Source organism: Haemorhous mexicanus, chromosome 8 (assembly GCF_027477595.1).
Source record: "Haemorhous mexicanus isolate bHaeMex1 chromosome 8, bHaeMex1.pri, whole genome shotgun sequence".
Lineage (NCBI taxonomy): Eukaryota > Metazoa > Chordata > Aves > Passeriformes > Fringillidae > Haemorhous > Haemorhous mexicanus.
The window spans coordinates 15,806,501-15,831,533 of NC_082348.1; the positions used below are offsets into that span (position 1 = coordinate 15,806,501).

Sequence of the window (25,033 nt, forward strand, 5' to 3'; positions counted from 1 at the left end):
CGAGCAGGGGCCATGAGCGGGAAAAGCCAACAACGCAGCCCCTGGTGTATTCCACGGGACCCAGGCACCCTGGTGCTCGGGTGGCCTGCAGCTCCCGGCTGCCAGTGCCACAGCGGTGCCAGCCGGCCCGGGGTCCTGGCAGGGAGCTGCGCCCGCCACTCCGGCAAGCTGCGCCCCGTCACGTCCCCCGCTCCGACAAAGCGCTGAGTCACCTCAGCTGTCCCCCCCGGCCGGCTCCTCCTTCCCAGCGGGACCGGCCGGGCAGCTGACTCGGCGGGAAGCCAGCGGCACGCGGCGCCGGGCGCTGCCCCGGGGCTGCAGCCGTGCCCCGTTGCGGTGCGCTGTCAGCACCGGCGGGACAGGCCGCTGCCACCGCACCCGCACCTTGGCGCTGTCCGGGTCCCAGGCGCGGCCCTGGGAGCGGAAGAGCAGGCGGGGGACGGAGACCGGGATGAGGACGGACCGAAGCTGAGGGGCGCCCGACCGGTGGAGCTGCCGCGAGCCCGGCCCACACGCGCCTCCCATTACGTCACCCGGCGAACGGCGAGGGCGTGACGTCAGGGGCCGTGGTTGGCTGCGGCCGCCGCCCATCACGCAGCGGAGCCGCCTCCAGGCCCGCGGTGGCCCGGGCGCGGGGGACGCGCGACACCGGCCGCGGGCGGCCCGGGCGGGCGGGGAGGGCTCTGCGGCGGCGCTCAGGTGGGCACCGGGGCGGGACGGGGGGAGCGGGGCGCAAGGGTCCACCGGGGAGAGGCGGCCCGTGCTGCACGAGGGGAGCGGGGCCGGTGCTGTCCCTTGCCGTGCTGCCACCACCGCCCCTCCCGGTGCCCCAGATCCGCTGGCCGCAGCCCAGGGCCGCCCGCCGGTGGCGGCGGGGCGGGGTGCGGAAACTTCCAGCAGCAGCGGGTGGCCCCGGGAGCGCCGTGTTTACGGCCGGGCTGGGGGGCGGTCCCAGTGCCGCGGTGGTGCCGGTGCCAGCGCCAGCACCGCCCTCCCGTCAGCTGGGACTCACGGGCCGGGGGCGAGTACCGGGGGCGGGACGGTACCGCGGGGGGTCGCGGGGGGCTGCAACGGCTGCATTCTGCTCCTGTCCCCTACCCGGAGCGGGCCGACCGATGGAAGTGTCCCGGCGTGCCCGGGAACGGTCCCCGCTGAGCCCTTAATCCGCTCCAGCCGCTAAGCACCTTAGCGGGCTGCGCCCTCCCGCTCCCCTCCCGCCCCGCCACTGAGCCCCGGGGGAAGCGGGCACGGAGCGGCGCTGGCAGCGGGGACCCCTTCCCCCTGCCTGGGCACGCTGGGGTGTCGCCGGCGGGACGGCGGAGCGTCAGCAGCAAAGGGTCCCCGACTGGGGCTGTCGGTGCTCCCAGGTGGCCGAGGAGTGGGCAGGGTGCTGGGGAGCTGGGCATGGCATGACACTGAGTTGCTCTCGGGAGGCAGTGGGGTGACCGGGGCGCTAGAGAGGGTAAGCAGCCTGCCCTTGCTGTTCCACACCCAGCACTACCAGGCTGTGCCTGTGGGCTCCTGACTTTGCCTTCTCCCCCTGCAGTGACCCCGTGGGACAGCTCACGTCATGGTCGACTACTACGAAGCGCTGGGGGTGGGCCGCAATGCCACCGCTGAGGACATCAAGAAAGCGTAAGTGTATGGCAGCGTGCCTCCGCCTGTGGGCCAGAGTCCCCTGAGCCACCCCCACCTGGTGCCAGTGAGGCAGGGGCTCCCTTCGGGGCGGTGGGGACAGGGCCCAGCTCCAGAGGTGACAATTCAGCCTTTGTTTCCTTTGTATGGATGCCAGAGAAGGGTTGGGCTTTGCTGCCATACAAAGGCATCTTTTGGTGGGGTTTGGTTCCTCTCTCCCTACTGTCAGCCTGGGGCTAGAGGCAAGTTTCAGTGGTGTTTGGGGGCTCCCCTCCCTCCCTCTCTCTCTCTGCCAGAGGGTGCAGGGATGGCAGATAATTGGGGCACAGGGACTCTGCTGGCATCAAAGTCAGGGGACCGGAGGTCACTGAATGAAGAGCAGCATGTCCTCTTTTAGGGATGTGGGCACGTGGGTGCTGTGCTTCAGGTACTACTGGGGAGCTAACAGAGCCTCCTGAGTGTCTGCAACTCCTGGTGCCCTGCCCAGGTGCTGCTGCTCTCATTGGGGTGAGGCATCACCCGAGGGGAATGCCAGCAGATTGCTGACTTGCCAACAGGTGGCAGAGGTCCCCATGGGGGTCTTCCCAAGAAGGAGTGGGAGAAGCTGAGAGGCATGGGTTAACCCTAGCTAGCTGCAGTGGAGAGGAGAGAGCTGCTGGTGATCTTCTGGCTCCAGGGGGCCCCTAGCAACCCCTGGTCCATGCACACTCACAGTGGAGCCCATGAAGGCTCCAGAACAAACCTGTGAGCATTGTCCAGAGCTGTCGATGAGGACAGCTGAGGTGGGCACACATTGCTCTGCTGTGGTTGTGCTGCAGTTCTGGGGTAATTTCTGGTTTGTTTGTTTGTTTAGTCTGTGTCTGTTGGTGTGTGTATGCATAAATATGTATATATATATATATATATATATATATATATGTGTGTGTGTGTGTGTGTATATATTCAAATATGAAAACACATACTGTTGGAAGGAAGAACTAGTCCAGGAGCTCCTGTTCAGTGCCTGAGGCTGTGGGATGCTGGGTGAAGCAGCTTGGGGTGCCCCTGCCCACAGGCTAGGAGGTGCATGCTCAGGTGGGGGTTGCTGGCCCAAGAGGCCAAGGGCTGCTGCATGCCCATCACTGCCCCTGTGTGCAGGTACAGGAAGGCTGCACTGAAATGGCACCCGGATAAAAACCCAGACAACAAGGAGTATGCTGAGCAGAGGTTCAAGGAGATCGCCGAGGCGTACGAAGTGCTCTCGGACAGTAAGAGGCCACAGTGATGTCTTGTGTGTGTGTGTGTGTGTGTGTCCACCCTTGGGACTGTTCACATTGGCATGTTCTGCTTCTGGGCTCACCCAGGTTGCATCCCTGGCTGTCCCCAGGAGGCAGTGGGTCCCTAGAGCTTTACCACACAGCTTTTGGGGCTTGGTTACTTCCTTACGTATCCCAAAACAGCCCTTGGGAGAGACGCTGAGCTGTTGACATCCACAGTGGGCTCTCCCCAGTGGGCCTGAAGCTTTTACATTCTTGCCCAGTGGTCTTACTTGGGTTTGGGTGCAGTGCTGGGTTGGCAGGGGCTTGTGCCAACCACCTCCTCTTGTTCCCTTGCTGTTCTGCACCTCCCTTAGTTGGGAGAAGTGCCAGTGCTCCTGTCCCCACCTTTCAGCCAGCTTCCCTGCAGCCCCCTTTCTTCTTCCAGAGCAGAAGCGTGACATCTACGATCGCTATGGCAAGGATGGACTCATGGGAGCAGGTGAGTAGGACCGTGGGGGTTAGTGCAGCTCTGCATACATACCTGTCTGAAGACCCAGTGTGGGTCAGTGCCACCAGGGCTCCCCACCCTTCAGGGGAGATGTCACCCAGGGCTCCATTTAACACTGAGTGTCTTCTCTCCAGCAGGACCAGGCAGCTCCAGGGCCAGTGCTGGAGCCCCCGAATTCACGTTCACCTTCCGCAGCGCTCACGATGTCTTCCGGGAGTTCTTTGGTGGACGAGACCCCTTTGCTGAATTCTTTGGTGTGTGTGGGGCAGGGGAGGCTGGCTCTTGGGCATCTCTCTGTCTGTGGAGCAGCTGCTGAGCCTGGGGATAGAGCTCATGGCTGGCCTTGGCAGAGGGTCCCTGCATCAGTGCCCTGCTTCTGGTTCACCAAGCTGGTGGGGTAATGCTGATGGGAGGATCCCTGCCTTTCAGATGACATGATGCCCTTCTCTGACCTGCGAGGACCTGGCCCCCGGCACCATGGGGGAGGCCACTTCTTTTCCCCCTTCCCAGGATCCTCAGGTAGGAGATGCTGCCATTCCTCCTAGCAGGGGAGTCCTAGAGCACCATGTTCCCCTGTGCAGAGTCTATGCCCTGCCCTCCTGTTACCCACCCTGACACCAACCTTGTTGCTTCTTTCTCTAGATTTCTTTGCCTCATCCTTCAGCTCTGGTGCAGATGCAGGACTGGGCTTCCGCTCTGTTTCCACCTCCACCACCTTTGTTAACGGCAGGCGTATCACCACCAAGAGGTGAGGGCAGTGCCAGCCCACCTTGCTCCCACAGACTTCCCTCCATCAGCAGGCCTCTGACCATGCAACTTCCTGCCCTGGTGCAGTGGCTGCGTGGCCCTTGACCAGCCATCTGTTTGTTTGTCTGTCTGCAGGATTGTTGAGAACGGGCGGGAGCGGGTGGAAGTGGAGGAGGATGGGGAGCTGAAGTCGATCCACATTGATGGTGAGAAGGGGCACTGCAGACTGAATTGTTGAGATCTGCACCCTTTCCCTTTGGGGTGTCTGGGAGGTGCTGCATCCAGGCTTTGTTTTGGACTGAGCCTTCGTTGGTGCTGGTTTGGAGCTCTGCTCTGAAGGATTGGTGGGGTGGGTTGGAGGTGCCAGGGCCCCACTCCAGCTTTGGGGAACTGGAGTGGATGAGTCCCCCAGCCCTGCCCCTGTCCCCACAGGCGTTCCTGATGACATGGCACTGGGGCTGGAGCTGAGCCGGCGGGAGCACCAAGCCTTCCCCAGGCCACGGCCCCCCTCACCGCCAGCACCGGCCCCACACCAGACCTCGAGCTCCTCACCTGTCTGCCTCTACACGGATAGCGAGGATGAGGATGAGGACTTGCAGCTGGCCATGGCCTACAGCCTCTCTGAGATGGAAGCTGCGGGGCACCACCAAGCAGGTGGGCACAGCCCCAGCTCCCTGTCAGCACCGGGGGGCAGCCACAGCAGCCCGTCCTCCGCCCACAGAGCCCGTGGTGCCCGGGGGGGGCTGGAGCTGGAGCCACGGGGGGCCAGCAGTTCTGCTACAGTGGGGCACGAACCTGCCCCCAAAGTGAAGCTGTGGCACTGTCCCCTGCTCTGAGTGTGAGGCAGGGAGAGGAAAGCAGGGCTGGAGTCTGACTGCTTGGAACTCAGCTCCTGCCTCCCTTAGCAAGGGAGGGGGTCTCTTCTGCCCTGCCTCCTTGCTCAGGTGAGCGGATGGCTAGTGGCATCCCAGCATTGGAGGCTCCCAGACTTGGAGGTAGTGGCTTGAAGATGAGTCCCCTTGGTGGGGTCCCAGGAAGAGGGGCAGCTCCCTGCCCTGTCTGCTGGAACTGTGGGGGGCCCATGGGCAGGCATGGTCTGGCTGTGCCCACCCCTCTCTCCCTGCCAGCCCTGCAGGCGGGCAGGGGTCCAGCAGGTGCCTCCCTGGCTGCAGTCTGCCCCTGCCCAGGCTGCAGGGACTGCTGAGTTGAGCTCCCCTCCTTGCAAGGAGGGCTGTGCACATAGCCTCTGCTTGGTGCCTTGTGTTTTGTCTCTTCCCTCTGGATGCTGTTTCTCCTGCCTGTACTCCCTCCTCCTCTGTCTCCTTGCAGACTCTGCCTGGTTACTCCCTTCCGTATGCCTTGCACACTCTCCAGGGCACTGTCCCTCCTTGCTTCCCACAGCAGCAGTGACCCTCCATGCTGTTCACAAGTGTTTCTACCCTCTTCATTGCCCGTAGTTCTGCCTTGGCTGCTTTCCTCCTCTGCCTGGAACCTTCCTCCCTCCATCCCTGCTTCTCCCCAGCCCTTGGCCGAGGAGGATTTCACAGGTGCTGTTGTGTACCCCCCTCCGCTTGTCTCCCCAGGTGTGTTCTGAGGCTGCTGCGCCCGGGGACCGCGCACGCCCACTCGCCCACGAAGGTTCTCCCAGCCAGGACTCCGCTTTCTCCCTGCACGGCCACCCCCTGCCACCCCCTTCCCCAGCACCCTCTGGCTCCATGGGATGCGGTGAGGGGGGGCATGACAGGGCTTGTGGCCGAGCAATACCTGGGGCTGGGGGGAGAGGCCCTGGGCACCACAGGGTGGTGGAGAGGGTGGTGATGGGGGTTGCTGTAGATTAGGCTGCTGGCTGTATGCAGCGAGGGGCAGCATGGCTGGGCTCAGCCAGCAGGGCTGGGCTCTGCCCCCCTCCTCGCTGTAGCCCCCCCCTCTACCCCCCCTCTGCTAACAGCTGTCAATAAACCTGTTTGCAGTAGCTTCTGCCTGTGGGGACTTCCTGGGCTGGGGATGCAGCGTTCTCATCTTTGCCTGCAGGTGAGCTGTACTTGTATGGCAGTTGCAGAATGCAGGGATAGAGATGGATGAACGTCCTATTTCCTCCCTATGCCACCCCAATACACACAGTCAGAGGCCAGGCCTGGCTGCAGCTGCACGAACGTGACACAAGAACTTTATTCACATCAAGATACAAAATTATAGTTCTCTAGAAATTTTTCTTCTGCTTGAGTGACTAGGCAGGGAGCACACAAAGGGGACCTGGAGCAGGGCTGGGCCAGGCCCCCTTGCACCCCATGCTCCCCCCAACTGTGGAGGACCCCTGCCCCCACTTCTGCCCCCCACATGGGTACAGGAAGAGGGCTGACAAAGAACTGACAGGTTGGAGAGTCCCGCTGCCAGTTCCCGGCAGCACCACCTGGTGTCCCCCTCCACAGGGCTTAAAGGCCACCAAGCCCTGTCCCCTCTGAGGTGACAGTGGGTGTGATGGGGTTCCTGCACACAGAGGACCTGAGGTCAGTGTCCTTGGGGAAGTGGGAAGGGGCGCCTGGGGGCAAGGGGAGCAGAGCCAGAAGCACAGACACCATTTTACAGGGAGAGCAGCCCCAGAGGCCAGTGAGGAGAGTGCGAAGCACAGGGCAGGGAGCAGACAGAAGGGGAGGGAGGGCTCCTTGCCATCACTGCGGCAGTGCCTTCAGGATGGCATTCACTTCTTCGGCCACGGCCGTCAGTGCAAACTCAAACTGGTCCTGCAGGAGCACAGCAGGAGACATGAGGGTCCCTGCCACCTCAGCCCCAGGGGTTATGTATGCTTATGTGGAGGGAGAGGATCCCCACTTAGGGGCGTACCTTGGTCTGCACCATACCGGGCCGCTGATCTCTGATATGCTCCAGTGTAGCAGCTATGTCTATCTCCTTCACCCCTAGGGCAGAGGGAGAGAGGGGTGCTAGGAGGGGAGTTCACTGGCCAAGCTCACGGACGGGGCAGAAATGGTGCTTCCCTGTACCTACCTTTGGCCATTCGGTTGAGGACCATGTCGACAAGGATGTACGTCCCAGTCCTGCCTGCACCGTCACTGCAAAACACAGATGCTTGGTCCAGGGGAGCTGGTTCCATGGGACGGGTCCTGGGCAGCAGGTCCCCCAGCCTTCAGTCACCCCCAAATGCCCCTCCATCCCCTGCAGTACCTGCAGTGCACGATAATAGGGCAGGAGCGACCCCGGTAGCACTTGTTCACCTTCCTGCAAGGATAAGAGGGAACAGATCAGTGCCCTGCTGTGCCAGGGTCAAGGCTGTGCTAGGTGTCCCTTGCTGTGCTCAGTGGGGCAGGGCAGCAGCACACCATGATGTGGCCCTGGGGGTCCTGCTCATGGCTCCTCCTGCCTCCACAATGGTGCTGGACATGGGATGGGGACCACGAGTGGAAAGTGGCCGGGGCAGGGAAAGGAGTTGAGTTCCTCAGGTGCCCAGCCTGGGGAGGGGAGCAGTGGCAGGATCCCCAGGGAGCGGCTCTGGTCCGGTGGGGCGTGAAGCTGCAGGCCAGGCGCCGGTGGGGCTCCTGGCATGCTCCATGCAGCAGGCACGGCTGCCAACGATCACTTTTGTGACTATGCAACTGGAGCCAGATTACTAGCTGCAAATCACAAAAATGACGCCGGCAGCTGCGAGAGAGAGACAGAGACAGACAGAGAGAGAGAGAGAGAGCGTGAGCGGGACTGAGAGGAGGGCGACATGCTCAGAGACCCCCTCGCTGCCCTAGGCTGGGTCCCTTGCCCCACACAACCCAGGGACAGTGAGTAGCCTGTGCCTGCCAAGAGCCCACCACCATCAGGGACCTAAAGACCTGGGCAGGCAAGTCTCTTGGGGGCAGTCCCAGTCCCGCAGCCCTTGCTCTGGGCTAGCTGGGGATCCACCACTGGCTATAGGGCATTGGGAGCAATGGGTCCCAGCCAGTTTAGGGCTAGCTCTGGGGATTTCTTCTTGCACCCGTGGCTGGTGAAGGTGCCAGTCAATGCTGCCCTCCATGCCAGCTCAGGGGAAGAGCACTTTTCCCACCCTCACTGTAAAGGCTGGAGAGCCCTGGCAATGTCAGCCAGAGGTTTCTTGCTCACCAAACTCTGTTGAGCCTCATCCCAAGTTAGCCAAAACCTGTATTTTCTGCTCCCTCCCATCCACGGCAGTTCCTAGTCCCTGCACCTGGTCCATGCCATGGCCCCAACCCTCATCATTGTGGCAGCGATGTCCTCACCTCGCCCATCAGTGGCCTGCATTTGGGATCACCGCCGGCTCCCCAAGGGCTGGCACAGTGCCAGGTGGATGCTCACCTGCGGAAGTCAAGGAGGGGCCGGGTGGTGGTGGGGATGCCCTCGGCAGGCCAGCTGAGGAAGTGGAACTGCGTCAGGGTGCGGGTCTCCTGCGACTGCACGTTTTTCAGGTAGAAGCTGCGCACCAGGAAATCCTCGCACCAGATGTGCTCTGACACCAGGTTCACCTGCCCAAGCGAGGCAGACCGTGGGCATCAGTGCCAGGCAAGTGCTGCACTGATGCTCAGGGGGACAGAGGCTGGAGGATGCTCCATGCCCCAGGCCACCTGTCACACTTGCCTCATAAATGTGGTAAAGGGAGGAGCCTTCGTCTGGCCAGTAGCGGTCACACTGCTTGACACTGTCCTCAGCCAGGGGGCTCAGCATGACAATGACAGTGCAGCCATGTTCCCACACCATCTGTGGGCAAGGCAAGGAGGGTTTCACTGCTGGGGGACAGCCCAGGCGGGAGGGCAGTAAAGCCCCTGTGACCCATTTTGTGGGCAGCACACAAAGGGACCCCAATGTGCTGGCACAGCTGCATGACACTCACCTGCCAGAAGTCAGCAATAGTGTGGGACAGTGGCCCCTGCGTGGCAATGTACGCTGGCATCCGTGGATCATGCTCAATCTGGAGCAGGAAAGAGGGTATCAAACTTCACACTCTTTGGCCAGGGGTTAGTTACACTTGAAGGAGTAGGGGGCTACTCCACGGGTGATAGGAAGGTTGGGAAGGGAGAGTCAGGTGCCCCAGCCAGGATGAAAATGGGATTTAATAATTGTTTGAGCAATGGGGCAGGCACAAATCTCACATCCGTAGACTTGAGGGAATGTAACTTCAATCCAGCTCTATCCCAGACTGAAAACCTCACCTGGGTGGGGCACATCAAGAAGCAGGGTGGCAGGGCAGGAGCCCCCAGTGATCACTCACGATTGGACTGGCATTGATGAAGTCACTGCGGGATGGGTTGCTCTCGGCTTTCAGCTTGATCCGCACGTGATCATCTGAGGGAACAGGCCAGGAGACTTGTTGAGTGGCTAGAGGAGCTGCAGGCACGGTAATACTGCAACCAGCCGTGGCCCTGAGCATCCCCATGCCCCATGCCCTGCTCTAGCAGGACAGCTGGTCCCTGGGGCTGATCCCTGGGGCAGGGTGGCTGGGATGCTCACAGGGCACATAGTCGGGGTTGCGGTTCTTCTTCAGGTTGGCTTCGCTCTGGGCAATGGAGCAGATGCTGGGCTCAGCTTGGTAGGCACAGAGTGCCTGCCACTCCTTGGCCAGCCGGTCCCGGTTGCGGAGGTGGTCCTCCATATAGGCCTGGGGCAGAGGGATGGAAGTCAGCCCAGCAGAAGAGGGGCAGATGGAGGGCTGGGGAGGGGGCTGGCACCCCTCCCTCCAGGCTGGCTCACCAGGATCATGTGTCCTGTGGAGATGTCCATGTTGGACTGGACAGGCTCCTCACACCAGGAGGGTGTGCTGCTGTGGGAGCTGGGGCTGGGCTGCGGCGCGTCGCTGAACTGGGACGAGACACTGCTGACCCTCGAAGTCTCCGCTGGTGCTGCCGGTGTGTCAGCACGGCCAAAGAGAGACTTGGCGGCCATGTGCTGGCGGCACAGCTCCTGGGGAAGGCAGCAGGAGTCCTGTCCCTTGGCTACCGCGCCGCCACGGGGTGGCTCCACGCACCCCGAGCGATGCTGACACGTGGCAGCCATGCATCCCGCAGGGTCCCGCATCCCGCAGGGCCCTACCTGGTACTCGAAGGTGGTGTCAGCAGCACCCTCCGGGCCCAGGGCAGCCAGGCGCTCCTTCTCCCGCTGCTTGGCGTGGCGCCGGAGGCAGAGTGCCGCGGACACTGCGATGGCAAGGACCGCCACGCAGGCCAGGGCGATGAAGGTCAGCAGCACCGAGTGGAAGCCATCCCCAAAGCGGGACGGGCGTGAGTAGGCAGCAGCCTCATTCCGCTGGGGACCAAGCCAAGGGTTAGTTAGCATGGGGCTGGGGGGGACAGAGACCCTATTCTGCTGCACATTTGGGGTTGCTGGGGGTTAAAACAGAGCAAGGGCTCTTCCTTCCCTTCCTGAGGGTGCTGATTCTTCCAGCACACTCAGCTGGGGCAGAGCTGATGTCACTGGGGTGAGAAACAGTGCATCCACCTATATGTCACATGGGGAACTGCTATAAAGGTGTCCCTGGAGCTGGAGGAGCTTGGCCAAGTCCAGGTAGCAGTGACTACCTGCTTCCAGCACTGAGGGCTGCTGCCTGAGGCAAACCTAGCCCGGACTGCTCTTCTACAAGGCAGGCAGTAGCCCCTTAGAACTCTGGTTCCGTGACCTCCTTCTGGAGATCAACAAGGGCTGAATTCAGCCCAAGGAGTTAATGGTGTTGGATAGGCAACTGCAGCACTGGGTGTGCCACTCCCAGGGGACTTTCCCAACTGAGGCTGGCTGTCCCCTGCAGCCACTGCTCCACAACAGGACATTGAGGGAGGCAGGGTGGGCAATAGCACGGCCAGCACTGCCGGTACCATCCCAGCTGTAGCAGCTAGGGGACAAGTCCTCCCTGTTGCCCTCCTCAGTTAGGACACAGAGCAGCCCCTGACACCTTGCAGTTAGTGTCTCTAGGGCTCCTTCCCTGTGACTGTGGGAGACACCCCAATCCATGCCAGTCCCATGCTGGCACAGGATGTTGCTCAGGCCTTGCTGGACAAGACCCTCCTGTCAATGCCACAGCTGCCTAGGTCCAGCTAGGGCAGCATAGGGATACTGGGGCATCACCAATTCAAACATCTTGTGCCCAATGAGCTGCCAGAGCTCTGCATTACCTCATTGCCACAGCCTCCCATTGGCTATGAGCCTGATGAGGTTACCGAGGGAACACTGCACCATCATCAACTACATCATCATCATCTTCGTCATCGCCTGGGGATGTCCCCAGCCTGGGTGTCCCTGCTGCCACCCACCCCCCAGCACCCGACTGCCATCAGGGTGCAGCCCATCCTGCAGCCAGGGCACCCACCAGGCACAGCACCTCCCAGCTCCCTAGGGCAGGAGCAGCCCTGCAGCTGCTGGAGGTGTCAGCCGAGCCAGGGGGTACAGAAGGGATTTCTCTCCCAAGGCCTGCCCAGGCCCTGCTGTCTCCCCGCCTCCCTACATCCCTCTTCCTCAAATCTTGCACCAGTTCCACCAAGTCCAGAGCCAGGAGGGAATGAAGGAAAAGCACAAGCTGGTTAGAACTGGGAAGGTCAGTGCAGAAGGGGGCTTGCAAAGCTGCCTCAGCTTCCTCTGAGCTCCATCTTTGTCATCTCTCACATCTATCCATGTTCCTGCCACCTGCCTCATCAAAAGGCATTGCCATAGACACACTCTGCGTATTGCTGATAGAGACAGGCTCCCTCAGTGGCCAGTCCACCCCTTCTTCATGGCCTCCTCCAAAGTTCCCCCTTCCTCCCTTCCTCCCTGCTCACAACTACAGCCGCATGACAAGTGAGAAATGGGAACACTGGGCTGGGGATGTGCTACACCATTTTTCCTCCTCAGGCTGCAAACATGGGAGCCAGGCTTGGTCCCTATCTCCAATCCCTGTTCCCCACCCCAGGAGACTGTTCCTGTCGTTCCTCAGAGGAGCATGAGGAGGGGTAACCCCCCTCCAAACAGATGGCTCCTGTTACATCTCTGCCTCCAGCTGCTTTGCCATTCTCTGGGGACATGATGGCTTTTTGCCTGCCTAGCTATGGTTTGTGGGGTGCCCTGGGAACAGCCCAGTGTTCAAGTGCCCAGGCCACAACTGAGATGGGTGTGCAGGCTGGAGGGAGGCAAGGGTGAGAATGAGCCTTGAGGGATACAGCCTGCAGCCCCCTGGTCTTGGGGGGAAGAAAAGCCTCTGGGAATCCCTCTCAAACCACCTTAAAACACTTTTTTTTTTTTTGAAAGGAGTTGAGAGCCCTGGGCAGGATCGTGCTGGCAGGCAGTGGAGGGGGATGATGGACAGACAGAACTGGAGCAGTCTCCAACAGGAGTACTCTGACACAGGAGTGGAGTCTATCTCCAACACAGCAACCACTGCCAAACACTGCCCAGTCTCCTTACTCTCCAGCTGCCCCACAGACCTGCAGGGACAGCTCATTCACAAAGGCCCTTGTACCCCAGGGCTGGGGGCTCCTGGCTTGTACCCAGTGGCAGCATCCCCACTCCCCTACCCTTGCCCCCCCAGCCCCAAGGGATGGAATCCTTGTTCACTCCTACCTCTCCCACTCCTGTTTGCACAATCTTCAGGCCCAGCTCGTGCTCCAGCTCTCCCTTCACTTGCTCTGTGGACAGGGAGATGGTCAGAGGCATGCTTCCCCTCCATAAAAAAGCCCCCCGAAACAGAGCCAGGGATAGTTCTGACAGCTGCCCACTGCAGCTCCCCACTGCAGCCAAAGGCAGGGGCATGTACAGCAGGAGCCCTCTCTCCCTGGTCCCTGGGAAGGGCACCCCACAACCGGGAGGGGAAGAGAGGAACAAGATCAGGGGGCGCTGCCCAACTCACCAGTCTGGCTGGCCACATCTGCCAGGGAAAAGTTCTGCGGGTTCTGTCGGATGCGGAAGGTAAGTGCAGGACCCACGACACTGCCAGGGATGGGAGGGGACACAGTGTGAGAGCTGGAAATGCAGACCCCCTACCCACCCTCACCAGAGCCCAGTCCCTCCTGTCCCCATGGCACCAGTACCCTCACCTGATGTTGATGAAGCTGGCGGTGGAGAGGTGGAGGTGCTTGGCTAGGAGTTCCAGCAGCTGCACGCCAGCAGCCAGCCCCAGGGGTCTGTGGGGACAGTGTCAGGGTGAGGAGGGGTGGCAGGGGTGAGAGGACAGCCCGGTGCTCCCCACAGTCAGGGAACAGGGACAGGCAGGCTCAGGGAGTCCCAAGCACACAGCAAGAGCAAGTGTCAGGTTGGGCAGGAGGTGATAGTATGGCCATGTGTGGTGGTGGGGGTGAGCTGACCCCCTTTGCACACGAGTGTGCATAGAGACATTCGTGCACACACACTCCCAGCCTTCCATCCTGCAACAGCGAGCTCTGGCCTTGGTGTGGGCTGGGAAAGGAAGCCTTTGGGGTGGAACAAGGGTTGTGGGTAGACAATGGATCAGTGGGAGCTGACCCCATAGAAACCCGACCCTACCAAAGACCCAACAGGTTCAGTCAAGCATGTGAAGCTGTGACAGCTGCTGGTGGGGAGATACAGACCCTTGACACATGCAGACCCCCTTGCATGACCCCAGCTCTCACTTCTGGTCTGTGACAATGTAGCCATACTCGTCTAGTGGCCGCATGCCCTGGTGTGCCCCACTGTCCTTCATCTCTGTGTAGCTCTTCTTCTCCACCACAATGTGCTTTCCAGGGCTGAGGGCATCCCCACTGTGTCCCTGCTGTGGCTCAGTCCGGGGAGCTGGTGAGGATGCTACCCTGCCCTTCATTCCATTCCCTGGGGAGCTGCTGGCTGGGATTTTGGGGGGTGGCACTGTGGAAGAAGGGGGCACTGGCTCCTCTCCATGCTGCATGTCCCCCTCCATCACCTGAAGGGAGAAAAAGGGAGAAGCTGGAATCTCTGAGGAGAGCCTTGGGGAAATGTCTCCTCCCTCTCATCCCACCTGTGCCATGGCACCTCCTCCAGCATCACCCTGCTGCAAACCCACCCGTTTCACTGTGGGCACTTCAGGGCCAGTAATACCTGGAAAGAGAGAGACAGAGGTCCTGCAGCACCACCCCGAAAGGTAACACTCCCTGCCCTGAAACAGGGCATGCTAGCATCTGCTGCTGCCAGTCCCTGCTTGTCCCATCCCTGCACCCAGCTCACCAGAGCTCTGGAGCAGCTGGAGGAGGGTGGATAGGCTGCTTATCTGTTGGGGACTCAGTTCTGGCAGCCCCAGGCCATAGCTGGCCAGCAGAGAAGCCAATCTCTTCAGGGCAGCATCTGCAAGAGGATGTAGCATCAGGTTGGATGCTCTGCATTTGCAGGGAGACCAGGGGCCAGGGATGAAGCAGATGGAGCAGGTGGGGTTGCGGGTATATTCTGCCCATGGGCATAAACCCAAAGAGGAGGGAAAGTGTGAGCCACGAGGAACTCGTGGCTGTGGGCACAGGACAGGGACAAGGGTTGGTGCCTGGCTGGAGAACAAGGTACCCGTCTGTGCAGAGGGTGGCTGGGCAGCCAGGGGTGCTTGCTGCTCCCTCTCCTCTATGTTTCTGTAGTCACTGGGGAGCCGCAAGCTGTGCTGGAGCCTGGTGCTGGCAGGGTCCGGGCGGCCAGCTTTCTCTCTGGGCAGGGAAAGCATGCCCAAGTCCTGGAAAAGATGCCCCCCATCCACTCCTGGCTGCCCGCCATAGGAGGGCACAGGGCCAGCCCCAAAAAGGGTTTGGGCAGGGACCCGGCCCAGCAGCGAGGAGGTCTCAGAGCTCTGCCTGGCTGAGGCGCTGGGATGCTGGTGAGCACCATCCTGATAGCCGAACTGCAACCAAAACACATGTCAAACCCCACAGGTCCCCTGTCACCCCATGGTGAAGGCAGGGGGTACGCCAGCACCAGCAGGAAAGTGCTGGGAGTGCAGCAGCTCCCTGCCAATCCCTACTTTTCTGCCCAGGAGAAGGTGCTCACCCCCCAGCTCACCTTGTGGTAGGAGTAGGGATTGAGCAGAGCCTCCTCGTAGGCCAGCTGGGGTGGGGAGGGCAGCAGGACGTGCTCCAGGTACCGCTGCACCAGAGGGGAAAGCAGCAATGGTGGGGGCTGCTCCAAATGCTGAGCTGCTGGCAGGCCAGGGTCGGGGGCTAGTGGGGCTCGCCGGGGCTCGCTGCGGAGAGGCAGGAACCTCGAAGGCAAACAGCGCTGGGGTAACTCACCTGGGGAAAGGGGGAGGTCCCTCCCCTAAATCCCATTTGAGGGACAAAGCCCTTGCTGCTCCATTGAGCTCTGCCGGCGCTGTCCTACCTGTCCCTGGCCACCGGCTCCAGTGAGGGCGGCAGGCGGAGGCGGGGGATGCGCTCCATCTCCTGAGAGATCACGTACTGGGTGATGCCATCCTGCCACGAAAGCCCTGCCATGGGAAGAGGCTGTGAGACATGGAGACAGCATGGGAACTGTGGTGTGAGTGCATGGGATGCCGTCCTGGTATTCTGACCCTGTGTCCCATGGCCTGGTTTGACCCCACTCCTCCTCAGCCCACCCTGGGCCAGCAGGACCACAGACAGCTCTAGAGCCACTAGGCAATTCTACCTGACATCCCCTCCCTGCAGGGTCGCAGGGACGCCTCCCATGCTCTCCCGCTCACCTTGTGCCATGAGATGCCGCAAGACATCCTGCAGACGCTGGAGCACAGGAGATGTGACCTGAAAGTAGGGTCTGTCCTGCACGGAGCCCACCTGGCATTGCCCAAACAGCCCATCTGCCAGAGAAGGAAGAGAGTGGGACCGGATGAACAAACACCCCGATGTGAGGCTCTCCAGGCACAGCCCCAGCTTTCTCCTGCCATGCCTCCTTGCACTGCACCCTAGGTTCCCCTGCAAGGCATCCCTGTATCCTTCACACACACTTGGGAAGGGAGAGGGGATCCCTGCACCCCTGCTAGCCACTTACCCTGCACACACACTTCCTGTGGGGAGCACAGCCTTCGGTCAAACAGGCAGCCTGGGACAGACAGACAGACCAGTCAGCACAGCATTCAAGGGGGACTCCAATGGAATCTGCTCATCACCAGCTGTTTGGGGGATCCCTACGCTCCAGAAAAGCAGCACAGGGATGCAATGTGGTGATGGTGGGAGGGGACACAGCTTTGTAGCCCGAGGCAGAGGCTCGGTGCCAGTCTTTTCTGCCCCTCAGAGACAAGATGAGGGCTGTGTAGAAAGTATGCCCTTGGCTCTGGAGAGTGGGGAAGGCCTAGAGTTTTTTGGGGTGCTGGCAGTTAGGAAGGTAAGACTGAGGCAGCAGAGACCTGCAAAACCACATCTGCTGCCCTCCTACATGTGGTACTACGAGGCAGGGATGCAACCCAGTGACACAGGAATCCACTCTCCTAGCGAGGCGGACCCCAAAGCATGGATGTAGTGGTGTTGGGGGTGTGGGGTGTGTACCTCTCCAATCCCTTCGGGGGGCAGTACTTGGGCAGGGGGCGGCTTCCCCCTTCCTCTCCCCCCCCGTTTCGGTCCAAGACCGTCAGCAGCGAGACGGCAGCAGGCGATGACTCAGCCCCGGATGGCAAGGAAGGAACGAGAAAACAACCGGGGGGAGGGGAGGGAGGGGCCCGTCAAGCCCGCCGCGGGGGAAGGGGGCTAGTGGGGATGAGGGTCCTCGAAACCCCGGCACCCCCGGGCCGCCGTCCCCAGGGGCGGAGGCCCCGCAGGTACGGGGCACAGGACCCCACTGCCGGGGGAGACCCCAGGGACGGCGGCAGCGGGGGCCGGGCCGGGGCGGCAAGGCCGGCGCTGTCCGCGGTGCTGAAGCGGCGCAGCGTTCTCCCGCCGAGACGCCGCGCTCCGCCGGGAGGGGCGGTGGCCCCAGATCTGGGAGGCTCCCCCGGCCAGGACGGTGCTCGGCCGCAGCCGCACCGGCACCATTCCCTGCTTGCTCCCGGGGGTAGCAGGCCCCCGCGGTCCAGCCGGATCCATCCCGGCACTCCCGGGCCGCTCGAGGACGAGGGGCGCAGCAGCCTCCGGCGCCCGGTAGTGAGTCAGCGGAGCCGGGGCCGTGCCGTGCCGGTGGGCTGCAGCCCTGCTATCGACAGTGACACTCGGGTCCCCGAGAGCCCCAAGCACGGACCACACGGACCGACCTGGGGAAGAGCGGGTGCAACGGCCCGGGCGGGCCGCACTTACAGGCGGAGGGCGGCTAAAGGGCGGCGTGATCTAGGGAGCAAGCCACGCTCAGGGCCGCTGGCCCGGGCTCCCCATCCCTGCGGCAGCACCAGCCACCGGTTTGCCCCGGGTATGAGCAATAACCGTTCTGCTCCCATCCCGTAGCTGCTGGCTCTCGGGCCCGGCGGGGCGGCACCTCTACAGCCGGCGGGGTGCCCCGAGTTTAGCACACCCACCGGCCCGACAGTCCAGGGAGAGGGGGGCCCCCGGTGCCAATGGCGCACCCGCGGTGCCGGTCCCGGGCCGCCCAGTCCCGCTATCCGCCAGGGGCCGGACTCGCCGCTGCACTCCGTCACAGCACGCTACAGCGGCGACGACTGCCCCGGCCGCGGAGTCCCGTGCCCCGCCACTCCCCGGCAATCTCCTTCCGGCCCTCGCGCAGCCCGGGGCAAAGCCTCCCTGCCCGGGGTCGCGATCTCACCGTGTGCGGCGGTGGCGGCGGCAGCGCCGTCACGCAGCTGCCCGCGGCCGGCCAGGAGGAGGAGGCAGAGGAGCGCCCGGAGGAGCCGCCGCCCCATGCTCCGCTCACGGCCGCACCATGGCGCACCCGCCGGCCGCGCCCCCGCCGCCGCCGCCAACCCGCGCCCCGCCGCGCCGCGCGCTCCGCCCGCCGCCGCAGCCCCGCCAATGGCGCTCTGCGCGCTGCCGCGGCGCCCCGCCCCTCCGCGCCGCCGCCAATCAGGGACCCTCGCGGCTGCCCTCAGCGCCGCGCTCACGCCCCGCGCTGTCCAGCGGGGCCAATCACGCCTCGCTCCGGGGAGAGGCGGTGGAGCGCCCCGCCAATCGCTGCGTCCCCGGGGGCGAGTCACGCCCCCCCGGGGGTGTGCCACAGCGCCAGCAGTGCACCCGCCAATCAGCGCCCGCCCCTTCCCAGCCCTGCGGCCGCACTGGCTCCCACATGGGACACGCCCCTGAGAGCCGCCCAATGAGCGGCGAGCACGGAGCCGCACCCTCGTACCCCGCCCGGCGGCACCGCCCGGGCATTGGCCGCGGGCGGAAGACAGCCCCCGGGCCGGGCAGGGACCCCCTGTTCCGGCCTCGGCGAGCAGCTTCAGGTCTGGTGCCGGCAGATCCCTGCGCACACGGCAGGCTCGTTCCTGGGGAAACGGATGGCCCCAGCGCTGCACGAGACTGGGACATCTTCCCGCCAGCTCTCCCTGAGCAAAAGCCGAGCCCTGTTCGGCCCCTTAGCTGGGAGCCCCAGCATCGCTCGACAAGGGACTGTGGATGGGTGAATAGGTCCCGCTCACGCTTCCAGGGGAGAGTACAGGTGGGAGCCATGGGAGTCCCCAGGGGGAGCCATGTACGTCAGCCCCAGCCAAAGTCATGGACCACTCGCTGGTGAGACAGAAATGCTTTAATGGCCTCAGGACTAAATCCACTGCTACTCCCTCCCCACCATGTTCAGTCAACCACCAGGCTGCTGCTGACCGTCGGCAGGAGCTCGAAGAAGCCCTGGAAGAAGAGAGGCTGTCAGGGTGGGCTGAGCAAGGCGGTGCGGGGTGGGGGGACAGGCAGTGGGGGAAGGCAGCAGCTCCCTGTCACAGCGTCATAGTAGGCAGCTACTTGCAGAGAGCAGGACCACGTCGCCATAGTAACCCATCGCTGACTCAAGGCTAGCACTGGTTGCCATAGGAACTACATAGGAATGGCAGTCACTGGGGAAGGCTGGGATGAGAGGGGGCACCTCCGGAAGCAGCCAGTACCTGAGCTGCTCCAGAGAGCTAGGGAGCTCTGTGGGACGGCTGGGTTCAGCCCCAGAGCAGAGACTGGACAGAGACATGGGGATGTGGGAGATGTAGAGGAGCAGGGAGTGAGCTTTAGCACAGGATGGGGGACACAGGGCTCACCTTGAAGAGGGTGATGCTCTGAAGCACCCCCGAGGTGCAGCACATCTCCCGGATGGAATGCATGGCCAGCTGTGGGCAGCCAATGTCCAGCACACGCAGCCCCAGGCGGGAGGCCAGGATGGGGCCGATGGTGGTGCCGCAGGGTGTGTCATTGCGCACCATGAACTCCTGCATGGGGGCAAGACCTCAGCAGCTCTACATGCTACCCCACGGCCTCCCACATGGCCCTCAGCCCAGAAGGGAGGTGACCTGGGGCAGGGAAGCAGCACTGACCCATGCTAGGTTTCAAAGAACACTACAGAGATAGGACACACTCAGGCCAAGCTCCATTCTGTTCACCAGCCTGCTCCCTGAGGCAGTCCTGGAGCTGGAGCTCCAGAGCAACAGGCAGAACAGAGACCCCAGTGGGGTCAGACATGGTAACAGGGGTGGGAGCTTTGGCAGAGGTTCCCTCTGATGAACCCAGCTGCAGCCCAAACTCCTGATGTTCAAGGAGGGCTCACCCAGCCCTGCTCACCTGCAGAGGGACACCCACGCGGGCAGCAATGTCCCGGATTACAGCTTCAGTGACAGCTGTGGAGGCGTAGCGCTGGTTGCTGTTCACTTTGATGACAGGGCCCTGCACAAAGGAAGGCACCGCAGGCCCGTGATGGGACCCAGGAATAGTCAGTGACCCTGGAAACACCCATGCCCAGGCAATGCCGTACCACCCCAACATATCATCCATTCTCCCTTTCCTGGGTGAGCCCATGGGGATGGGGACAGTGTTTCCATGGGGACAGCCCCAGCTCAGAGCTGGGAGGAGCTCTATGGACAAGACTGGGATCCCAATGATTAACATCACACATGCGGCATAGTCAAATGCCATTGCAGGATAAATGCTTTCCATTTGCATGCTGGGCTGCAGCGCTGCAGGACAGACAGACAGCAACCATCCTAGACCCAAGCAGAGGGTTGCCCTCACCTTGTGGAAGGCTGGACGATGATTCTCCTCATGCTTGTCCCTGCAAAAGAGAACTAAGAGTTTCACACTATAGCCCTCCCACTCTGCTGCAACAAGGACTGTCCTGTCTGTACTACCTGGGGAGTGATGGGGATACATCCCACAGGTGGCAGGGCAGGCTGTCAGGCCTGTGGCATGGCTCAGACTACTCACACATAATTGGGGTGCACAGCGTGGGCCATATCAGCACTGATCATGTAGGACTTGGCCACTGCCTCCTCGAAGGCTGTCAGGTTGTGTGGTGATGCAGAGATCCGGCGTAGCACCAGCTCCGTTAGCAAGGACTCTGCACCTTGTGCACTCTCTGACCCTACCTGCCAAGGATCACCATCAGCACAAGCCCGCAGCACCACAGGGGCCAGAGGAGTGACAAGGGTGCTCCCTAAGGCCAGCAAAGCAGCTTCCTGCCACACCAGTGCTTCCCACTCCTGCCTGGGCCATGCTCCACATAGCTGTAAGCAAATCCCTGCTTCCTTCACTGGGGTGTGGGATCTCTCTCCTGCTAGGATGCTCTCTCCAATGCTAAGCACTGATGGGGAAGAGCAGAGAACATCGAGCACCTTCTGGTGCCAGCCACCCCACGGCTGTGCCCTTCGCTCACCTCCTCGTTGTCATAGAGCGCGATGAGACGCACATTGGGCTCCTGGGAGAGGGACGAGGGTGCTGCACATGAGTCAATCAAGGCCTGCAGGATTAGGAGGGAATGGACACCAGCATGAGTGCCACTGCATCCTGGGAATCTCAGGACTGAGCCATCAGGAAATACCCCAGGAGAGCCCAAAGCATGAGGAAGAGGCTGTGGGCACACACATTGCCCAGTGACAGCAACAGTAACCCTTGGGAACTGCTGGGAATCCCACACACCTAGCAAAGGGGGCAGCCAACCCCAGGTCCTCCAACAATCTAGACACGTTTCATGAGAACACAACTCCCTGCAGAGCCTTTGGCCAGCCCAAAGCTGAGATGGGGTGCATGGGAGCCACGCTGCAGTCTCCAGGTTGTTTCCCCTCTCACCTGCAAGGCGCAGTAGCAGCTGTGCAGGTTGTCCAGACGTGGGGAGAAGATGAACTCATCGAAGGCACCACCCAGCGTCTGCAGAGAGCCAAGAGGAGTAGGGCACAAGTTCTGGGTCACCAAAAAGTACCTGCCACTGGGTTCCCATTTCAGTACCCTTATCTCTGCCCCTCAGGAGCAGCTCCCTCTAGTTCCATTCAGCTCCCAGCCCTGGCACGTCCCAGGCAAAGGACATGCAGCAGATAACACCTGTGTAGTGCCAGCCCATAGGCTGTGTGCAGAGGGAGGTTCCTGCCCTTACTCACCGCTGGCTGTGTATCTGCCAAGCATAGTTCCAGCTCCACAATCTGCTCTGGTTTCACCCCCAGCTGGGGGCAGATCAGGGAAAGCAGAACAGGGCTGTGCCGCTCTGCCTGGGAAGAAAGCAGAGCTGTGGGCAGGGCAGGCAGTGGATGGCAGGAGAAACTCCTGGCTTCCCTTTGCAAAGCTGTGCCTGACTCTGCTTATGTTGGCAGAGTCCCCTCTCCTTCTAACATCTCCCATGTTCAAGCCCCCACCTCACCCAGGACAGCTCTGTGGCCCTGTGCTAGCCCCACTCCCTGCCCTGCCTCCTCAGGGAGATGCACCCCTTCCACATTGGCTAGAGAGAGAAGAAGGGTGAGAAGAGAGAGATGGCTGAACAGATGTGCCATGTACAGAGCTGTGAGGCAGAGTGGAAGGTTACCAGCAGTCCACAGGGAGAAGGGGAACCTGGTGGCAGGTTCCTGAGGACTCAAAATCAAAGGTGACAAGTTTGAGGTCCTTGCAAGTGTCCCTGCTGATCCTTGGCACACAGCTCACCTGGGCTGCAGCACTGCAGGGTGTGGACTCCATAAGCACCTCCTTTTCCAGCTCCTCCTGCACTGCAGTGGCCAGAATGGGAACCCTGTGGGGGTCAGCAACATTAGCTCCCGGAGCTTTGCTCACCTCACCTGCTTGGGTCACACAATGCCAACCCTTCCTGGTGTGTTTGCCTTGCTCCTGCAGGGAATGACTGATATGCCAAATGGAGGAAGAATGCACATTTTAAACACAAATCTATTGTGCCACCTCAGGACAATCCAGTGTCCTTTCCCACATGCATGGAAGCATCTCCTGGAAGTACTCTATGGGGCTCAAAGCCACTGCAGATCTCCCCACTGCAATGAGTGGCTGCCAAAGGGAGAGCTAAGGCAGGGCTTTGCTCTAGCTGGGTCCCAGCCCTCCCAAGGGCTGACCAGGAGTCGGGGCTGAGCCAGGCCTTACAGGTGGTGCTCGGTGTTGGGCCCAAAGTTCTCATTGATGCTGCGCTGCAGATGGATGGCCAGGTGAGGAATGCGGAGGATGGGCCGCTCCACATGTACCAGGCGCTGCTCCAGGCGCCCCGTGGCTTGGTCCTGAAACACAAGGAGGACTTCTGGGGCCAGGCCTGCAGAGCTGAGAGGCTGCAGCAGGTCCCACTCTGTGTGGGGGTCAGTGCCAGAGACACACAGCTACCCGATCATGCATGCCCTAAATCAGACTCACCTTTATGATCACCCTCCCGGCCACGGTGAGGTCACGGTCGAACCAGGTGTTCCAGATGCCCCCTCCATAGGTTTCCACTCCGACTTGCACTATGCCCACCTGTCCCCGCTTAGAGCGACGCTTCACCTGGGCAATAGCAGAGGTGTCACTGCTGGCACCATGAAGCGCTGGGGAACGGGCAGCTGATGGGAACTGGGCAGCTCATGCCCAGAGCCTCATTGCTGATGCTGCCAGCACACAGTGCTGTGAGGGGCTTTGCAGGACTGGGGACACAGAGGAGACAGCAGAGGCAGAGCAATGCAGGGGCTGCTCTGGGTGACAGATTTGGGAGGTGTAGGGAGCCAGCAATGATGCCGCAGGGCACAGGGGTAGTCAGGATAGTTTTTGCTTGTGGCATGAAACTGGAGGACCCCAGAGAAAGACTCAGCACCCAGCCGAGTGACCTTACCCTGAGGCAGGGGCTGTCGGTGTGGGCTCCTAGCAGGCTGAAGCCATTCCCGGGCTGGAACTGGCCGCCGACGGCGAAGGCGATGAGGGTGGAGTAGTTCCTGGTGATGAAGTACTGGAGGCAGAGGGGTAGAGGTGAGATGCCCCGTCCACCCCCGGCTCCCGCTGCCCCGTCCCAGCCGGGCCCACCTTCTGCGCCGGCCGCACGTCCCAGTGCTCCGTCTCCTTCAGCTCCTGGAAGCCAGCCTGCAGTAGCCGGCTGCGGCATTCGGCCACCACTGCGGGGGGAAGAGCCGTCAGGGCCGCCCGCGGGAAGAGGAAGAGAGCCGGGGAGGGGACCGGGCGGGTGCTCACCATGGTACGGCGATGGACTGCGGTTCACGAACTTCACCAGTTCCTGCGCCGCCGCCTTCGAACCCTGCGCCGCCGCCTGTGGGCACCTCCGTCACCGCACAGTGCCGGCAAAACCCCGCCCCAGGCCGGGACCCCCGCAGGACCGGGGACCCCGTCCCGGGCGGCACCAACCCGACCCCGTTCCCGCGCCCGCCGCCCGCCCGCTACCTGCATGGCCGCCACCGCCCCGCGCCGGCCCGCCCAGCGCCCCCTGCGGGCCTGGAGGAACGCGCGGCCTGCACCCGGACTCCGAACTCTGCCCCCTGCAATCTACACCCTGCAATCCACACCCCGCGATCCACACCCTGCACCTCGCAATCCACACCCCGCAATCCACACCCTGAACCTCGCAATCCACACCCTGCATCTCGCAATCCACACCCCGCAATCGGCAATGTGCACCCTGCGACGCCACGACCCACACCCTGCACCTCCTGCACGATATCCCCGCCATGCACTTCGCACTCACCCCGCATCCCACACTGTGCAATCCACACCATACACCCCTCACCCCGCACCCTGGTCCAGGCCAGGCAAACACAGAGCCTGACAAGGCTGGGGTACAGCTGAATTAAGGGTGGGTGGAAGAGGGATGCAGCCAGGAGGGACGGGGTTGGGAAGCAAGGGGCAGGGACAGGCTCCACAGCAATGGTCACCCATCCTGCCTCGGTGTGCCACAGTTCTAGGACTAACTGGGGGAGCAGGAACTGCCCCAAAATGGGGCTTGGCCTGCCTGCAGAGGGGTGCAGGTGCACAGGAAAACTCACTTGCTTCCCCAAGACTGGGTATATTTGGAGTGGGATGGATCACCACCAAGCTGCAGCCCCCCCATTGTTGTTGCTCCCCTGCCTTGGAACTGCCTGGCCTCCACAGGAAACAAGGCACAAACCCGTGGTGCCATGTTGGAGACAAATGCCTCTGAGTGACAGCAATGTACTGGGAGAATTGGCATGGTGGCAGGGCTGTCAGCTGCCTGTAAGCCCCAGGGGCACTCCCAAGGGATAGGACCCCTTGGCCTTGCATGGATTAGGATGCCTCCTGCCCTTGTCTGGGTTCCCTTCATGGGCTGGATGCAGCAGCAAGGTTATGGGTTTCAATCAGTTGTCGTGCATCATTTCCCAGCAGGATCCTTTCTTCCTAGCAATGGGTATGTGGCCTTGGAAGCTGGACGTGGCAGCCTGTGAGTGCTGCACGGGGCCCAGGTGTTGGGTTCCAGCTGGATTCCCAGCCCCTGAGTCACCCGTGTGGGCACCCTGTTAGGTGGAGACGCTGTCCGTGTTCTGACAACTGGAAACTGGTGATCCTGTAGCCCCTGACCCTGTGACCTGTCGTGCTGAGAGCTCCTGACAGCTCTGGGTTTATGGTCCCAGCCCCCAGCACCTGCCTCTCCCCACCACCAAATGGGAACGAGCACTCCCACTGCCTGGCACCCTGCAAGCAGACAGCTGGAGGGTCTCCATGTCAACCACAGCACA

General features: G+C 61.9%; 3 protein-coding genes across 8 annotated transcripts; 1 reads left to right on the forward strand and 2 right to left on the reverse strand.

Annotated features, from left to right (window-relative positions):
* The first annotated feature begins 580 nt into the window (after positions 1 to 580).
* On the forward strand, positions 581 to 6,100 carry DNAJB2 (DnaJ heat shock protein family (Hsp40) member B2). Of its 5 annotated transcripts, none has more exons than XM_059852912.1 (10): positions 864 to 1,021; positions 1,547 to 1,635; positions 2,773 to 2,882; positions 3,319 to 3,372; positions 3,516 to 3,635; positions 3,811 to 3,900; positions 4,024 to 4,129; positions 4,264 to 4,334; positions 4,561 to 4,782; positions 5,712 to 6,100. In XM_059852912.1, the coding sequence occupies exons 2-10, from the start codon at positions 1,571 to 1,573 to the stop codon at positions 5,720 to 5,722; spliced, it is 849 nt and encodes a 282-aa protein (XP_059708895.1). In that variant the 5' UTR covers positions 864 to 1,021; positions 1,547 to 1,570; the 3' UTR covers positions 5,723 to 6,100. The 5 variants fall into 5 exon arrangements, with proteins under 5 accessions (XP_059708893.1, XP_059708892.1, XP_059708895.1 ...); XM_059852913.1 differs by having other exon boundaries at positions 3,519 to 3,635; XM_059852910.1 differs by lacking the exons at positions 864 to 1,021; positions 5,712 to 6,100 and adding an exon at positions 581 to 699 and having other exon boundaries at positions 4,561 to 5,705.
* A 167-nt stretch (positions 6,101 to 6,267) lies between these two features.
* On the reverse strand, positions 6,268 to 17,880 carry PTPRN (protein tyrosine phosphatase receptor type N). Of its 2 annotated transcripts, none has more exons than XM_059852908.1 (23): positions 17,728 to 17,880; positions 16,033 to 16,083; positions 15,728 to 15,841; positions 15,388 to 15,493; positions 15,070 to 15,268; positions 14,587 to 14,911; positions 14,260 to 14,376; positions 14,099 to 14,133; positions 13,692 to 13,978; positions 13,140 to 13,226; positions 12,953 to 13,032; positions 12,667 to 12,731; positions 10,174 to 10,386; positions 9,835 to 10,044; positions 9,595 to 9,742; positions 9,356 to 9,429; positions 8,978 to 9,055; positions 8,725 to 8,844; positions 8,446 to 8,612; positions 7,309 to 7,362; positions 7,132 to 7,196; positions 6,970 to 7,043; positions 6,268 to 6,869 (listed from the first exon to the last, which is right to left on the reverse strand). In XM_059852908.1, the coding sequence occupies exons 1-23, from the start codon at positions 17,822 to 17,824 to the stop codon at positions 6,798 to 6,800; spliced, it is 2,838 nt and encodes a 945-aa protein (XP_059708891.1). In that variant the 5' UTR covers positions 17,825 to 17,880; the 3' UTR covers positions 6,268 to 6,797. The 2 variants fall into 2 exon arrangements, with proteins under 2 accessions (XP_059708891.1, XP_059708890.1); XM_059852907.1 differs by having other exon boundaries at positions 14,054 to 14,133.
* A 765-nt stretch (positions 17,881 to 18,645) lies between these two features.
* DNPEP (aspartyl aminopeptidase) lies at positions 18,646 to 23,755 on the reverse strand. The gene is made up of 15 exons (XM_059852914.1): positions 23,727 to 23,755; positions 23,520 to 23,595; positions 23,355 to 23,443; positions 23,167 to 23,280; positions 22,719 to 22,844; positions 22,458 to 22,588; positions 22,014 to 22,098; positions 21,479 to 21,586; positions 21,174 to 21,251; positions 20,761 to 20,844; positions 20,313 to 20,473; positions 20,121 to 20,160; positions 19,674 to 19,775; positions 19,157 to 19,324; positions 18,646 to 18,761 (listed from the first exon to the last, which is right to left on the reverse strand). Exons 1-15 carry the CDS (start codon positions 23,730 to 23,732, stop codon positions 18,711 to 18,713), a joined length of 1,419 nt encoding a protein of 472 aa, XP_059708897.1. The 5' UTR covers positions 23,733 to 23,755; the 3' UTR covers positions 18,646 to 18,710.
* Positions 23,756 to 25,033: the final 1,278 nt, after the last annotated feature.

Coding starts and splice junctions, on each gene's coding strand:
- PTPRN (XM_059852907.1), bottom strand. CDS start 17,824: ATGGGGCGGCGGCTCCTCCGGGCGCTCCTCTGCCTCCTCCTCCTGGCC. Junction 8,845..8,977: donor CTATTGCTGACTTCTGGCAG/GTGAGTGTCATG, acceptor CCTTGCCCACAG/ATGGTGTGGGAACATGGCTG. Junction 7,197..7,308: donor CCTATTATCGTGCACTGCAG/GTACTGCAGGGG, acceptor TGTGTTTTGCAG/TGACGGTGCAGGCAGGACTG.
- DNAJB2 (XM_059852910.1), top strand. CDS start 1,571: ATGGTCGACTACTACGAAGCGCTGGGGGTGGGCCGCAATGCCACCGCT. Junction 3,636..3,810: donor CCCCTTTGCTGAATTCTTTG/GTGTGTGTGGGG, acceptor CCTGCCTTTCAG/ATGACATGATGCCCTTCTCT. Junction 4,335..4,560: donor GAAGTCGATCCACATTGATG/GTGAGAAGGGGC, acceptor CTGTCCCCACAG/GCGTTCCTGATGACATGGCA.
- DNPEP (XM_059852914.1), bottom strand. Junction 22,845..23,166: donor CCGACAGCCCCTGCCTCAGG/GTAAGGTCACTC, acceptor GCTATTGCCCAG/GTGAAGCGTCGCTCTAAGCG. Junction 22,589..22,718: donor CCGGGAGGGTGATCATAAAG/GTGAGTCTGATT, acceptor CTTGTGTTTCAG/GACCAAGCCACGGGGCGCCT.